This window comes from Zeus faber (assembly GCF_960531495.2).
Source record: "Zeus faber genome assembly, chromosome: 13".
In the NCBI taxonomy this organism is placed as follows: domain Eukaryota; kingdom Metazoa; phylum Chordata; class Actinopteri; order Zeiformes; family Zeidae; genus Zeus; species Zeus faber.
Window position 1 is genome coordinate 15,667,129 of NC_137198.1, and position 15,925 is coordinate 15,683,053.

General features: G+C 45.1%; 2 protein-coding genes across 3 annotated transcripts in view; one reads left to right on the top strand and one right to left on the bottom strand.

Moving 5' to 3' along the window:
- The window catches only part of eml5 (EMAP like 5), a gene marked incomplete at its 5' end in the record, with an annotated part of 35,100 nt that extends 26,939 nt beyond the window's left edge, over positions 1–8,161 (bottom strand). For both annotated transcript variants that reach the window (XM_080011937.1, XM_080011938.1), the window contains 2 exons: positions 1,515–1,674; positions 7,965–8,161. In XM_080011937.1, coding sequence (XP_079868063.1) covers positions 1,515–1,674; positions 7,965–8,161 — 357 coding nt within the window. The remainder of the gene's footprint in view (positions 1–1,514; positions 1,675–7,964) is intronic.
- A 1,120-nt stretch (positions 8,162–9,281) lies between these two features.
- On the top strand, positions 9,282–15,218 carry ttc8 (tetratricopeptide repeat domain 8). Its single transcript, XM_080012789.1, has 14 exons — positions 9,282–9,405; positions 9,996–10,116; positions 10,225–10,288; positions 10,416–10,575; positions 10,715–10,804; positions 10,903–10,947; positions 11,064–11,149; positions 11,296–11,383; positions 11,606–11,716; positions 12,171–12,310; positions 12,430–12,604; positions 14,309–14,431; positions 14,738–14,821; positions 14,984–15,218. Exons 1-14 carry the CDS (start codon positions 9,292–9,294, stop codon positions 15,098–15,100), a joined length of 1,518 nt encoding a protein of 505 aa, XP_079868915.1. The 5' UTR covers positions 9,282–9,291; the 3' UTR covers positions 15,101–15,218.
- The last annotated feature ends 707 nt before the right edge of the window (positions 15,219–15,925 follow it).

A 15,925-nucleotide genomic window follows, 5' to 3' on the forward strand; every position in this document is an offset into this window, starting at 1 on the left:
AATCTGCAAAAAAAAATAAAAAAAAGTGTGATTTCCCGAATCTTTTTTGCATTTGCATTGCAATATCTAAAAAAAACAGTGCAATTTTCAACGTTGTACTATAACGGGCTTAAAGAAACACAAATAAAAATTCTCTGGGTCGTCCCCGGCTCAACCCGGGCTTTCTCCGATGCGGAGCGAGACGGGGGAGACGGGGGAGTAAATAGAGCCACTAAATTGAGAGACGAGGGAGGCTCCTCTTGGCTTTAAAACACTGTCACATCCCATCTCCATCCCCCGCATGGCATCTCAATCCCCCGCTACTTCCAAGCAGGAAAATAGCATGGGGTCATTTCCACGTCTCCCACGGCAAATACTGCAGAAGAGGTAGAACCGCTCAGGGTGGCCCCTTTGGGAGGACGAGCGAGGGGTGCGGAAGCTAAAAGCCCGCTGTGCTTTCCATGAAAAGTCCACATCACCAGGACGTCGGCTGATGAGCGCGACGTGGGCTCTAGAAAAATCCTTATTTCTAACAACCGGCTCTGGAGGAAGGAAGGAAGCTGAGGTTGAAGGTTTCGGGGTGAAAGTCGAGGTGGTGAGGTTGCCTAGGCAACATAGGACTTGACTGCCAATCACATCATTTTCACCAAATCCGCGTCGAGGTCGTGTGACGGAATATAACTACTTCTGGACACCACAATTTTTACAGGGATACCTTGTCTTGCAATGTAAACACACAAAACATGTCACCATATGACGCCCTGAAGACACGTGGTCTCTTTGTACAGCGTAAGTGTAAGAATAATGTGATTCCTGATGCAGAAGTTGAGCAGTAAAAGCGCTGAAGGAGGTTCAAGATAAGATGTGAGAGAAGCTTTGGGGGAGAACACCTGGTAAGAGGGACCGTCCCCAGATGAACAGCTTGACCCAAGGGCGTCTTGCAGTTTTCACTTCAACGTATTTGAATTTCCGCCACAGATGCACAATGACAGCGGCTGCTGTATTCTCTTCCGTGCAATATATTTTACGGCTTGGACCACAACCAGAATCCATCAACTTCCTTAAGTCCAAAAGCCACGGGGGCGCACTGTGCTCTCACCTTAACGCGGCAGTGCGCCGTCAAACCGCACCCGGTGGCGAATAGCAGTCATTCCAGCTGACTGTTTCAAGCTCAGTCTCCAGGGCGGGGCGTGTCTGCGTGTGCAGCTGTCTGCCTAATACTGCCGGCGTAATCACAGATGTGTCATTTAGAAAAGTCCGCCCGGCGGGCGAGATCCTCGTCGCCGGCTTTCGGCTTCCGAGAGGAGCCGCGGAGTTTAACGATAGTTGCCGCCGTTCTAATTCTCTCACGATTCTGAGTCACGTTTCTTCAATTTTGAGTCAAACCGTGCACGGGCGGCACAGAAACGCCTGACACGTTCCGAACCTAATCAAAGCTACTAAACAACCTGGGAGTGTCTGGGGTTCACAGAATGGTGAACTATGAGCCCAGAAGCATCCAGGGGAGGGTGGGGACCGTTACGTCCTGAGCGTACCTGTCCCTCCAGGTCAAAGGCCAGACATGCGATGCCGTGCGTGTGCATGTCCTTGAGGATGGAGACGGTCTGGACGGTGTAGGAGTCCCACACGCAGATGTACGGCTCCTTCCCCACCTGCCCCGTGGCCACCAGCACGCGCTCTGGGTGGAGGGCCAAGCTGTGGAGATGGAGAGAGAGAGGGGGGGGTGACATGAAAGAGAAATAGAAAGAAAGGGAAGATGATCAAGGAAGAGAGAGGGACAGACAATGGGAGAGTAGTTGAGGACGAGAGAGGGGGAGAGCGAGGGGAAATTTAGGACTGCACTTTAACCAAACCTCAACGGACTTCAGCAACAACTTAAACGACGGGGCTAAACATCCGTGGGCCTGTGCATCTTCCTCGATGCCACGATCAGACACTTTTACGACATCACTATACCTCCCCTCCGTTGGCGGTTGGTGCGTGCGGTTTCGCGTCTTTTTGTGTGTTCATTTTATTTATTTATTTATTTTGCGATCACTCATGGATCATTTTTCACCGGAGAAGGGTTTCTCATTGCATAGCATTGAATTTTGTATATTTTTTATATCTTTATATCTTTTTTTTGGGCTATTGGTATATATTTGACTTTTTAATTTTATTCTATTATATATTGTGGTGTGGGGATGGCGTGGTTTGAGCAGCAACACCTGACCTGGATCTGGGTAATTGGGACCCAGGATCAGAGTGTCTGCAGCATACCTGTTACTCGTTGATTGGTCTACAAGCAAAGGGTAAAAGCCCCATCCCCACACACACTCAGGAGAGAGGAGCCCTCGTCATGACACGTGTTCATCTGCTCCTGAGCTTGTTTCAACCAGCCCACTCTCTACAATAAACTGGTGTCTACAAACCCGTCGTCTGTGTCTCTGTGCCGGGGGTCCCTGAAAACACCACTTGGCTGGCGGGTGGTAGGCGAAACTGTCACATATACAGTATATATATCTATATGTATAGATATATATATCTTTTTTTGTTTTTAATGCAAATGGTCTGCAGTGTAACGCGTTAGTAAATGTGACGGTACCTGGTGGAATAAACTGATTCTGATTTCTGATTCTGGTTTTTATTGTTTTGCACAATCTCCTTCGAGCATCTGGGGTTTCCTGCCATTAGCGGGCATATGCTGGTTACGCCGTTACGTAATCCAACCCCCACCAGCCCCACTCCCACTCCCACCCTCGTTCACCTCTCCCCGACCTACAAGCAAACCCACTCCAGGGCCGAGCAACAGCCTGCCGCCTCCCGCACCGCCCCTCCTCCCAGCAGCCGCCAGTCACGTTCCAGGCAGCGCTGATTGATTCACTGGGCAATTCTTCCCCTTCCCTTGTCATGGCCTATATATTTTCCCGCTGCGACCGTGCTCCCTCCATTATAATCAGGCCGCCTATTTTGCCGGGGCCGCATTCCACAATTTCTAATCCTGGCGCGCGTTCAGAGAGGCTTCACAGGCCGGGCGGCACCAGCACCGGCAGCACCAGCCTGCCGACTCAAATCAGACCGTCAAGAACGGCCTTCCGTTTATTTATTTATTTTAGTGCGGTGAGGGGGGGGGGGGGGGGGGGGGGGGCGGTTGCGGTTTTTTTCTTCCATCCTACTTCGCCTCCCTCTGAGAGGACTGAGAGGTAGATCTAATGAAAAGTCACACTCCCGGCATCAGAATCTCCTCCCTGCTTCTCTCTCGCGGTGACACCTTGTTGGCTTGCGTCCGACGTGCGCTGTCACCGTGCTGCTGCCGAGGGCCCCTCTTCTTTTTTTTCTTATTATTTTTAATTGCTTTATTGACTTGACGGCGGGTGTGAGCGTGTTGGGAGTGCGTTGAAGGCGCAGCACCGCCGGGGCCCCGGCGACGGCTTTGACAGGGCCTTTCTCGGCTTTGGAGGTAACGAGGGCTTCCGTCCTCGTCTCCGCTCCACCCTCTCCGGCCCCCCGCGCCACCATCCCCATCTTCCGAGCTCAACCTCTCCCCGCCCTGGCACGGTTCCTTGTCTTCTTTTATGCGAATTACATAATCATAGGAAAACAATCTAAAAATAGCACTCGCGGGAAAGAGAACGTGATTGAAAGTCTTGGCGGGGGACAGGTACTGCAATGCAAAGCACACCACGGTGATTCCATGCGATCTATTGCACTGAGAATAAAAGTGGACGAGAGCATTTGTCTCACTGTGTTCTGTTTTTTGGGGTTTTTTTTTTTTTTTTTTTAAGCCATAGTAACTGAGTGGATCATCATGAGCTTCGTCGTCTTGAGCACTTGTCCCATATCCTATGTGGATATTTCAACACGCTCTATAACACTACAGCTCTGATAACAATCTTGGTCCACGTCAATAGAACCACTGCTCCACATCCTTTTCTCTCAGCCACACAGCCCTTCGTAAGGACTTACAGCACGTCGCCGTGCGGCTCCACGCTTGTGCTTGACGTAGGATAGAGCTGTTTGATATGGTTGTTTTCCACCTGCCAAGTTCAATTTCCTCCAATCCCGAGTAGACACGAGCGGCTCAATCGCACGGCAAGAGCCAAGACATGATTACGAATGAGATACTGGTACGTTCGGTATACTGCAGATTACCCCCCGCGGAGTTCATTTTCCCAATAAACGCAACAAAGGTAAAACACCGGCCAAATCCCCTGAACAACAGAGAGGACTCGAATAATCTCTCCTCAGAGGCTGATTTACATAATCAATACAAACAAGAAAGCAAATGTCTTTTTCTGGAGGCTGGGATGGAAGTGGAAATGCCGGGATTAACGTTAGTGATATTTAACATCACTGTGGGTTCAAGTTACAGATTACTGGTCCGTCAGGCTCCATTTTTGTTCCATTTTTTGTCCATTTTCTCGGATCACAAAGTGCCTTTATCAGAAGGACGCATGATGCGATAGTACCGGTCACATGACACGGGTGGCTGCAAGGTCAGATTTCTATTTTGCATATCTCCAATTCTGGTAATATTTTCTGATTTCTACAATGGATTAAAAGGAAATTGAGGATTAGTACATTAGTACACAGGTCTTTGCAGAATGGACTGCTTCACTGGATTCCACAAAGATTATTATTATTATTATTTTTTTAATCCTGTTTCAATCTTATACAATCATAACTAAAAACAGATAATAATGAAGAACAGCAGCAGATTGATGCAGGAAATCTCATGAAAAAGCTATTTATGATACAGAATATCCACTACATTTTCGATTGGACATTAAGATAGACAGTATTAGAACAATGTATTCATGCATTTTCTATTAAACTGTATTGACTAGGGTGGGGATCTCCAACTTGGAACTGTAGTAATGTTTCTTGAATAACTACACATGAGATTTTCTGGTAGATGTTGGGAGAATCAGATCCATAGGAAGAGCAGAAAATGCCATCCAAATGGTTAAATTCCAAACAATATCCATGATGTTGAGGAAGACGTCAATGTCTGAAGAGTTTTTTGACTAAACCGAGTGTAAAACAGCAGTTCCAGATCATGTGTATTGTTGAATGAGTTCCAAATGACAAATCATAAAAAATGAATAATAATGAATAAATCGATAGATAGATAGATAGATAGATAGATAGATAGATAGATAGATAGATAGATAGATAGATAGATAGATAGATAGATAGATGGTTAGATAGATATTTGAGCCAACGTCTCACATAGATGTGTTTTTTTTTCTATTTTATTCCAGCAACAATAATGCTGAATCTTTTTTTTTCTGCTAAGTAACTCCGTTGCACATTTGCGGATACTAATCGCTCCGGACAGATCTGCTCTTTAGAGACCAAGCAGTCTTTTACAGAGTGGCATGGCAGCGCCTCGCTGTGATGGGGGATCTATCTCAAACCACCCCCTCTCGGTGACATGCTTCTAAAAAATGCTTCTCGTTGTGAGAACCGAAAAGGAACGGACAGTCGCGCCACCTGCAAATCAGACATGATCAACAGTTTGCTCTGAAAGATTGCTGGTAACCCGGCGTAATTTAATTCTTCCCATTCCCATCTGGTTCTGTGAAACGAACAGTACCAGAAATATTTAGGAAATATCACCAGAGGTCATAAAAAGCTGTCCCTCGCCTCTGAAACAAGAAAAGGTGTGTGTGTGTGTGTGTGTGTGCCTTGCATGTCATTGAGTGCCAGAAGGAAAGACTAGGCTTATGGACAAACTACAGTATATGTTATCAGTAGAAGCTTCAGGTTATTTACACTATTCTATGTTATTGTAGACTATTATAGGTATCTTCCAGTTAACATAGACTACAATAAATGCTCAAAATGAATTTGATAAGCAACGCAGAGCTGTGCCCCAACCGTGTACAGTATGCTGATAAAGTTCAGAAAATATTATTATTTCCTGAACTATCAATTTCTATACATTTTCTCTTTGTTTTTCTGTCAGCCTTAAGCCATTAGGAGTACTCTTGTAGATCCTGTCAATTTCGATATTGTACGACATGAAAAGATTTTCCTTCAAAAAGTGCTCGCAAAATATGGTGCAGAGTCGGAGTCCTCCATTCATGCGACAAACTGAGCAGGCGCCGACTGGGAGACCAGCAGACTGAAGACGCTACAGGTCAAGATAAAATGGGCGGGGAAAGGACTGCTGCTAATTCATCGGCTAGACCGCATTCACCTGCACGTTAAACTACACACGAAAGAAAAGAAAGATTATAATAGTAATGGTAAATGTCAGTTAATCCATACTGGGCAAAGGGATATGACACAGGTCTAGATCTGATTCATAGTGTCATCTGTCGAAGATGTGAGTATATTTTCCTCATAAATTAATTGACCACCAACGACAGACAGATAATAAAATTACAACGACAGTTTTACCCACGCTGTGAGAACTCATCGTCGCCGTGGCCCAAATCGACGTGGACAGCGAGAGACGAACGTACAGCAACCTCAGTTGGAACAGAAATTGACGCGGGATGCACTGGATAGCAACCCAGAATATGTCGGCCTATATCTACAGAAGATGAATGACATTTGTGTCGTCATGTGGTTTGGTTTCAAGTCTTATGTTTTCGCTGTACTGATGCCTGGACTGGTAAAATATTACGCTTGTTTCCCCGGATATAACGTCATGCCATCAATGACTCATCTAATGAAGCGTTGGATCTGAGGGACCACAAGTCAGTGCAAGGTTGGAGTCCTTGCTCCTCAATTAATAATGGAGCAGGAGGCCAGATGACTAACGGCACAGTATATAATGCTAGTCATCTCCAGGCCAACCCACACAATGTCAACACAAGCACTGAAGCGTTGGACGCACCGTGGAGAGTAGTGGATAGAGTCTATTTGACTTTTTTTTTTACTGTGTTTTTCGCTGTTTTAAATGTCTTAGCTGTGCTTTTGTTTCCTCCCACCCTCAAAGTGAACCGAACTGAGTGCACCTCGGAGACAAGGTGCGTTAAGGTTTCTCTGACAACTGAGGTTTCCAAGATGCCTGGAGTGCCTTCTTCGAACCGCCATTTCAGCATTTTGACGTTTCATCATTTCACGAGCAGCCAGTAGGAAAGTCATTTACAAAACTGGAAACAAGGCTGGAATCAAAATTTTCTGACAGCTCTGATAGTCACAATATTGGCAACACGAGAACCCTTCCCAAAACAGCAGTTGTTTGCTGCCACATTGACATTTCTACTTAAGGAAAAGTATACAAGTCCTTGCTCTTCAATGTACTCAAAGTATTCAAAGTAAAAGCACCCAGTCATATCCAGTGCCCCGATAGTCTGTAACACAGCATACAGTGCTGCTGTATCTTTTATTCTTATTATGAATGTTCATCCATATCCTGATACTACAATTTACAAAGAAAAAAACACTATAGGTGATGATAATAATTTCAAGGATATGGACCTAATGAATCATTGATGATCAATTCTCAATCAGCAGTTTGATAGATCCAGTCACATACACACGCACACGCACAGGCACAGGCACAGGCACAGGCACGGACACGGACACAGACAGACACAGACACACACACACACAAACACACAGTATAGAGTATAGACATTTGCTTCGAAATGCAGTGTAGTGAAAGTGAAGAGTATCCAAAAAGGAATATACTTAAGTCAGTACAGAGACTTGAAAAATGTCCTTATTGGTACAGTGACACAGTATTTGTACTTCTTTACTTTCCCACCGCTGGAGAAATGCGATAATACGTTGACACCCATTCCAGTGACACGCACGCACGGCCGTCGCTGTCCGTGGTTCTGAAACGCTGATGTGTGGCTGGTGGGTGTGAGTGAGTGTGTGTGTGTGTGTGTGTGTGTGTGTGTGTGTGTGTGTGTGTGTGTGTGTGTGTGTGTGTGTGTGTGTGTGTGATATATAACACTATATCATATAGTGTATTATTATATTATATTGTCATATTTTATTATATTATATTATTACATTGAATATATTATATTACATTGTACCTGATTATGTCATCGTTGTGTCCCAAGTAAAATTTCTGCTTGTGTTCCCTGGTGTTGTACACGACTCCCACGCCGGCCACGAAGTAGACTATCTCCTTGGCCGCCGTGTAGTACAGGTTGTTGCGGCACTGGTGTCCCCGGTAGCCGTACACCCACTCCAGTCTCAGGTGGCAGCCCGGAGCGCTCCTGTCAGCCATGGCCGCGCTGCCCTTCCGCGTCTCTTTTGCGTGCACGGATCCGACGCGGTGTCATTCACCAGAAAAAAAATATTTTAAAAATTAAAATAAATAACAAAAGAGAAAAAATACAAAACACAAGGGTTGACGTTCAAGCCTGTGTGTGTCCCATTGGATCCGGTCCCGGTTGGATCTTCGATCAGTCCCAGTGAAAAAGCCGTCACATTAATACGCTCCTTTATTATAGGGGCGCCACGGCCACTGTGCTTAGAAATAGATGACTATGTCCTGCTCGTGGCGTCCAGTCCACTCTTCATACTTCACAGCTCCGGGATCGCGGCAGCGCTCTTGGAGGTAGGTCAAAAGCTCTTGTCAAATCCTACAAAGATGGAGCTTTTTTTTTTTCGTGTCCATCCGCAAGCGCCGCCCCAGAACGCTGCGAGATCACGGATTGGACCAATCAGATCCATGGGCGCTCTTGGATCATTTTCCTTATGCATAATTGTCGACAAACCCACGTTTGTATACAAGGCCCGTTCAATCAACGAAATGTCTTGTTTTATTATTATTTTGTATTACATTTTTATTTTAAATGTTTGATGATTTTTGTTGTATTTTATTTGAGGAAACGATAATGTTTGTGGAAAAACATGCAACTGACGGTGCTCTAATGCAGCATTCAAGTCATATGGGAGAGATGGGCACTACTGTGCTACAACCGTCCGACTTAGAGGTACTGTTCGTTGTAATGTACTTGTAATGTTGCACTCATTTAACACAGCGTTTTTATTAAATACGTATTTAAACATTTTAAAGATGATTTACCTTGTCTGGCTTCTGCTGTTCCACGGTGCGCTTCAGTAGCGTAGAGTACATAGTGACATAAACAAAAGTTTCATTTCAAACATGTTGGTGTTTGACCTCATCCGAAAAAAAAAAAAAAGTAATATAAGTAAAATAACGTAAATATGTCCAATTTGGTGTTCGGACCCTCAAATTATTCAAACCGCAAAACCTAAATTTCCCACATGACTTGAATGCAGCATAAGCACCCCCCCCCCTCCCTTTTCCGCCGTTGCCAAGGTACCGAGGACGCTTTGGCTTGTTGACCTCCCATTCCTCCTTTTGTAAAACTAGCTTCCCGAGTAGCCATGGAAGTAACGATGGACCCTTTGTTCCTCGCGTGGAGCTACTTCAGGAGGAGAAAGTTCCAACAGTGTTCTGACATCTGTACCAAAATATTAGAGGACAGCCCGTACGATCAGGTAACGTAGCCTCGGCTAGTTAGCTTAGCGGCATAGCGCGGTCGTTCGCTAACAACAGCTTTCCTCTTAATCCCGATTAGTCGGATCCTTGCAGCGATCCGTGTCATTTCAATCGAAGCTATTACCATATCGGGCAACTCCGAATCATGCGTCTTGTTCTGGGGTTCCCCTCCGCCTCGCCGCCTCGCCGCCTCCCCCCCCCCCACCCACCCCACATGTTCTCTCGTGTGTTTGCGTATGTTTCTCTCGTGTATTCAAATCGCTCTTCTGTTCAAATCTGTCTTCCGCTGCTTGGGTCTGTCCGCCACTCACTCGTGCTGTCCCCAGGAAGCCGACTCCTCATTGCTTATTTCTGAGGTAACCCCACTCCTGTGCTGTGTCAATCACACTTTTACCCGGAGGTGTCATGGTGTACTTTCTGGTCAAAGAAATCCATCCCTTCAATAAGTAGATTAGCTAGGTAGGAAGGTAGGTAGGATACGTCGGTAGGTTACTAATCCCCTGTGGTGGAAATAAGAACATTAGAATGGAGATGCATTTCCCCTCCAAGACAATTAATAATTAAATATCATGTCCTGTCTGTGCGATAGGCCGCATGGAGTCTAAAGACCCGGGCGCTGACCGAGATGGTGTACATCGATGAAATAGAGGTGGACCAGGAGGGCATTGCGGAGATGATGCTCGATGAGAGTTCTATTGCCCAAGTTGCACGTAAGTCCGGGCTATAGACTCCGACTCGGGACCTTATTTTAAAACAGATGACTGACGCCTTTTTCCTGTTGTACTCAATTCTATGAAATAACTTAACTCTCTTCCCAGGCCCCGGAACTTCACTAAGAATGCCAGGGACAAGTCACGGCGGTGGACCCACACCAGCGGTGAGGTAGTCAAACGTATTGATATAGAACATTTAAAAACACATCTGTCATTAATTAAAACATTTTTAAAGCCAATGAATGTAAACGGTAAACGGAAACACTTAGAATCTTTTTTGTTAACCAATATCTGAGGCCCATGACGCAATCGGGACGTCCCATCACAGGATTTGTGAGGCCCAGCACCCAGTCAGGGAGACCTGGAACAATGGAGCAGGCCATCAAAACCCCGCGCACCGCCAGCACCGCCCGTCCTGTCACTAGTGCTTCTGGGAGATTTGTCCGTCTTGGAACTGTGAGTGCATTTAGAAACAGTCTTTGAATTGTAGTTTGATGAGAGGCTACTTGCAACTACGAAGTTAAAAATCAACGTCCGTGGGTATTCTCTGTCGGATGGTCTGTTTTGCAATCGTTTGTTTCCCTCCTTCCCCCAGGCTTCCATGTTAACCAATCCAGATGGGCCGTTTATCAATTTAGCAAGACTAAATTTGGCCAAGTACTCCCAAAAGCCCAATTTATCAAAGGTAAGACTAAGGATTTATGAATAACAAAAAAACTTTTGGTAAATATTCCATTTACCTTTCCTGTTTTGTACATGATAGTGTTTTTCTTTCTCTTCTAGACATTGTTTGATTACATCTTCCACCATGAAAATGATGTAAAAAATGTAAGGCAGCCTCTTATTTTATACCGGTTGACACTTGATATGAGATTACATTATAAAGCGTGTTCTTTTTCTGTTTTTCTGTCACAGTTCTGCTATGAATTTCTGTTTGTGTCCAGGCTCTAGATTTGGCTGCTCAAGCCACCGAACATGCTCAGTTCAAAGACTGGTGGTGGAAAGTTCAGCTGGGGAAATGCTACTACAGGTGAGCGATCGTCAAACATTGATTCTCATAGATTTGGCAAATGTTGATCAGATGCTTACACTAGGTCACAGGTGAGCGCCGTCATAAAAGAGCCAGGTTACAGTAATTTCATTTGTGTCCTTTGTTCCTTGCTTTCTTTGACTCAGACTCGGTTTGTATCGTGAGGCAGAGAAGCAGTTCAGATCAGCTCTCAATCACCAAGAGGTGGTCGATACGTACCTCTACCTTGCTAAGGTACCAGAAACACTTTAACAAACACATCGCAATCGGCATTTAAGAATTGGTTCATCTTTTTCAACCGAGGCTCTATTAAAGGCTTGTCGTACCTACCATGTTTTTAACGATACTGGGAATCACTAGAATTATGCCCTCACCTTTTCCAGAACCCAAACAGGTCAAACGCTGTCGAGGCATTATATAACAATGAACCTGTTATCTGTTCCCGTACCTAAAAAGGTGTATCAGCGCCTCGACCAGCCAATAACGGCGCTGAACCTCTTCAAGCAAGGCCTGGACCACTTCCCCGGAGAGGTCACCCTTCTCACAGGAATCGCTCGCATTCACGAGGCATGTTTGTCACCGTCATTGTTTTATAGGTTCTTCCTTATGTCATTGAGCTGCGCTCTCAAAACCCAAAGCTTTTCCCCAAATGTTATGCCCGCCTTAAAGTGGTAATCCCGAAGATTATTTTGTTAAATAAGTCCCATATCTGATACTTTATTTTGCTGACATTTTTCAAGAAACGGCCATTCAATATATTGGCGCTATGCATGTGCTCCTCAATACGCTGTTTCCAATGGTGGCGGCAGCGTTATTTGACCATTTTAGAGAGAAGACGAGAGTAACCCGGATGTTGGGAGGGGGAAAAAAAAACAAAAAACTGGTGCATTTTCAAAAATAACTTGTCAGGACTTGCAGTGTAATCTGCCCAACGCAGACAATCTCATGGATTCCACTGGAATGACATTTGCTCTGGCTTCAGGAGCTGCGTGTAATGCCACGTTGTCTCGTGTTTGAACAGGAGATGAACAACATCACCTCGGCCACGGAGTACTACAAAGACGTCTTGAAGCAGGACAACACGCACGTGGAGGCCATCGCCTGCATTGGCAGCAACCACTTCTACACCGACCAGCCTGAGATCGCCCTGCGCTTCTACAGGTCGGCCCACGGTGCGCAAAAGTCAAACCTTTGAGGGGGGAGCGGTTGTGAACGGACTTCCCCTCCTCCTCTGCGGCGTCATCTTCAATCGGTTTGGCCGTTTGCTCTGTTTTGTTCAGACGACTTCTCCAGATGGGGGTGTATAACTGTCAGCTGTACAACAACCTGGGCCTCTGCTGCTTCTACGCCCAGCAGTACGACATGACCCTGTCCTCCTTCGAGAGGGCGCTGGCTCTGGCGGCCAGCGACGAGGAGCAGGCCGACGTGTGGTACAACGTAGGACACGTGGCGGTGGTGAGTCGTCCGTCCTCCTGGACACAGAGAGGCCGTTTTGCAGACCGGGTTTGATCTTAAATCGGGACTCGGGTAATCCTACTTAAATTAATCCAGAAATGGCCTTCCTGAGACATTGTTCAACTTAAGATCAGTTACTTTTAGACTAGGAAGCCCTAGACCGAGGTTATGACGGACTAGCCGGCTCCTTCAGTCCGGTCTTAGTGCTGGTCCAGATAATCAGTTTTCTCTATTGTCAAGGTCGACTTGGAGGCCCACCATTAACCCAATGATAAACCTGCCTCTGGACAGGTTTAATTTAAAGGGGACCTGTTATGCTCAATTTTACAAGGTTAATATAGGTCTCTGAGAGCCCCAAAACATTTTATGTAGCTGAAAATGATGCATTCTTGCCATTCTAACATACCTCTACTGTATTAGGGCTGTGCGATATGGCCAAAATCTTCTATCTAGATATAGGTCATTTCATATCTCAATAACAATATATATGGTGATACATGGTAAAGCCTGTTTGTGACACGGAGCAGCACGGAAAGGCACTTGTCAGGGCTCTCAAAGTCACAGGAGAGGCAAATGAAGGACATATATACAAAATCTGAAGATGTAAACTTGAATTCACCCTCACCTATTGTTGTCGCAGCGTGGTAGCACACTGGCAAATGTTGTTTTGCGACATAGGGAGGGAAAGGGTATAGAAAAAATATATGCAATAGTCATTTCTGGGTCGTTTCACGATATACAGTATATCGTCATATCGCACAGCCCTACTCGATGTCCTGCTGTTCTAAAACAGGCGTTTTTTTGTGGGTAGAGCCACCCTCCTGAGGCCCCGAGCTCTGTGAACCAATGAGGTTTGAGCATGGCCTCTGGCTTTCGTTGTATTACTCTGTAACTTTCACTGATTTCAACCTATCAGTCCATTAAAATCAGTTTCTGAACAGATTTGAGGCGTACGGCGCACCGGGACCCTCGCACGCGGGGATTTCTTTGTTTCATGTAAATGTCGCAAAATTAAAAAAAATATATATGAATGAAATAAATAAATGAATCTACAATAAAATCTAACAATTTTTATTGGTTTTGTTTGCAGAAAGACAAAGTGGATCGCGCACCACAGCCCAGTCTATGTACCGCATACTAACACACAGCCGAATATTTTTTTCGTTTATTTTATCGTTCTTCACAGACAGTTGGTATTTATTCCTATTTCTGTTAAAAGATTTGTTGGTTGAGTTACTCAGATGGAGGGCGGTTCCAATTAGAATGAAGCCCTCCGTGATGTCGACCAGGGCAGCAAAGGTGAACTGCTCTTTTTAGGACGTGTTTTTTAGGACAGCTCACAGAAAACTGACCGGGGTGCCTTATTTCACAGTTTGTGTGTACATAGGCCCACCAGAGACCCAAATGTACAGTATGTGCACAAGCACTGAAAAATTGAGTCTTGCACAACAGGTCCCCTTTACGCCTTCTCTCTGACCTAGATTAGCTCTAATCTTTCGTCTGGAAATCAGTTTTTTTTTTTTAAACCAATACCGAGAAATTAGACTAATTTAGTCTAAGATTAGGCCAATCTGTGTCTGCGAAACCGCCCCAACATTGCTAATCTCAACAACATTATGACAGGCATCATCTCTGGTCAGGATGTAGAAAATCTGTTCATATGAAACAAATGGAACCCTCTCACCGCCATTGTCCCGCCGACAGGGCATTGGGGATTTGACGCTAGCCTATCAGTGCTTCAAGCTGACGCTGGCTTTCAACAACGACCACGCGGAGGCCTACAACAACCTGGCCATGCTGGAGCTGCGCAAAGGTCATGTCGAGCAGGTGAGCAGCCCTTTGAAATGTTTATCTTTGAAGCTGTTTATTTAAACAAAGAGACATTCTAGAAGTTATATTCCACACGTAAGGATCAGAAGAAAAAAACAAGAACAGGCTTTTGTGGTGTGGCATTTCTTCCGGTGGTACTCTGTTCTGTTTAGAGTTCCATTGCTCTCGGTTTGATTCTCACGGGCGCTAAGTTAAAAAGTGCAGATTTAGTTATGAGGGCAGCACACTATAATACTTTTGACATTGAAATTCAGTCGTCAAAATGTAATTTAACAAATGTGTCCCGTCTGTTTTTGGGTCCAGTCTAAGGCATTCCTGCAGACTGCTGCGTCCTTGGCGCCTCACATGTATGAGCCACACTTTAATCTCTCCACTCTTTCTGAAAAGGTAAGTATGATAGTGTGTGTGTGTGTGTGTGTGTGTGTGTGTGTGTGTGTGTGTCTGTGTGTGTGTGCGCGCGCATATATATACACGCACACGTATATCTCAAAAAAGCTTGCCCGGTCACACAGTACAGTCTGTCTAACTGATGTTTTTGTGTGTGTCCAGATTGGAGATCTTCAGAGCAGTTACACAGCAGCCCAAAAGTCTGAGGACGCCTTCCCCGAGCATGTGGACACCCAGCAGCTGCTCAAACAACTTCGGCAACACTTTGCGGTGCTGTGAGAAGAACCCTTCTCTGCCGCTTATAATCACGTAGCAATATGAGCAGTGTGAATAGTAATAATATGTCCATGTTAAAGTGATCATATACAAAGGATGTTTATTTATTTCAGGGAATCGGTTGACACGTCTATATCCTATCAGATGAATCTATACATAATGTCTTGTATACTTTGTATTAAATTAACCTTTTGCCATTTTGCGTTCATAGTTACAATTATTATGTCAATTAAAAAAAACAAAAAAAACAAATGTGGCCAGTTCATCATTCGAACAGTAAAGCCTATTCCGGTGTCAATTCCTGGGTGCCTTTTCACAAATCCACTGTATGGGATGAGCGCAAGGGGCATCATTCCATCCCTGAAACGGCGTCTTCTTGGCCGTGATGGACACACACTCTTCTCTGCCGCCTGAGTTACTGGGCTCTCCACTATTCCAATACCTGTATCAAATGATAAGGTACTTTATCACAACATACTGACCCAGGTAGCAAATAAATCAGCAGAAACTAGAATTTTGTATGCACTGGAAATCTTTGCCGATATTGATATTGCAAATTCTCCTGCCAGTGTATATGGAAGGTGCAGGGTTTAGTTTGTACCCTTCGGTGAGTGGTCGTCCATCCAGCCACGTCCACGTTCTATCCACTTTTGTCAGTCCAAGCCAGAAGTGAGACAACTTTGTTGACGTAGGATTTTCATTTATCCACTTGCTTATTGACAACTGACAACCACAAATGGAAACATTAAGACCGATTTTCCTCGATAACGTGGATATATTTAAGTAAAAAATGAAGAGCCATACAGGGCGAAATAGTACCGCCGCCTC

Excerpts from the sequence above, each read along its gene's own strand:
- ttc8 (XM_080012789.1), top strand. The coding sequence starts at position 9,292 with ATGGAAGTAACGATGGACCCTTTGTTCCTCGCGTGGAGCTACTTCAGG. Across the intron at positions 10,948-11,063 it reads ATGAAAATGATGTAAAAAAT|GCTCTAGATTTGGCTGCTCA; the intron begins GTAAGGCAGCCT and ends GTTTGTGTCCAG. Across the intron at positions 14,822-14,983 it reads TCTCCACTCTTTCTGAAAAG|ATTGGAGATCTTCAGAGCAG; the intron begins GTAAGTATGATA and ends GTGTGTGTCCAG.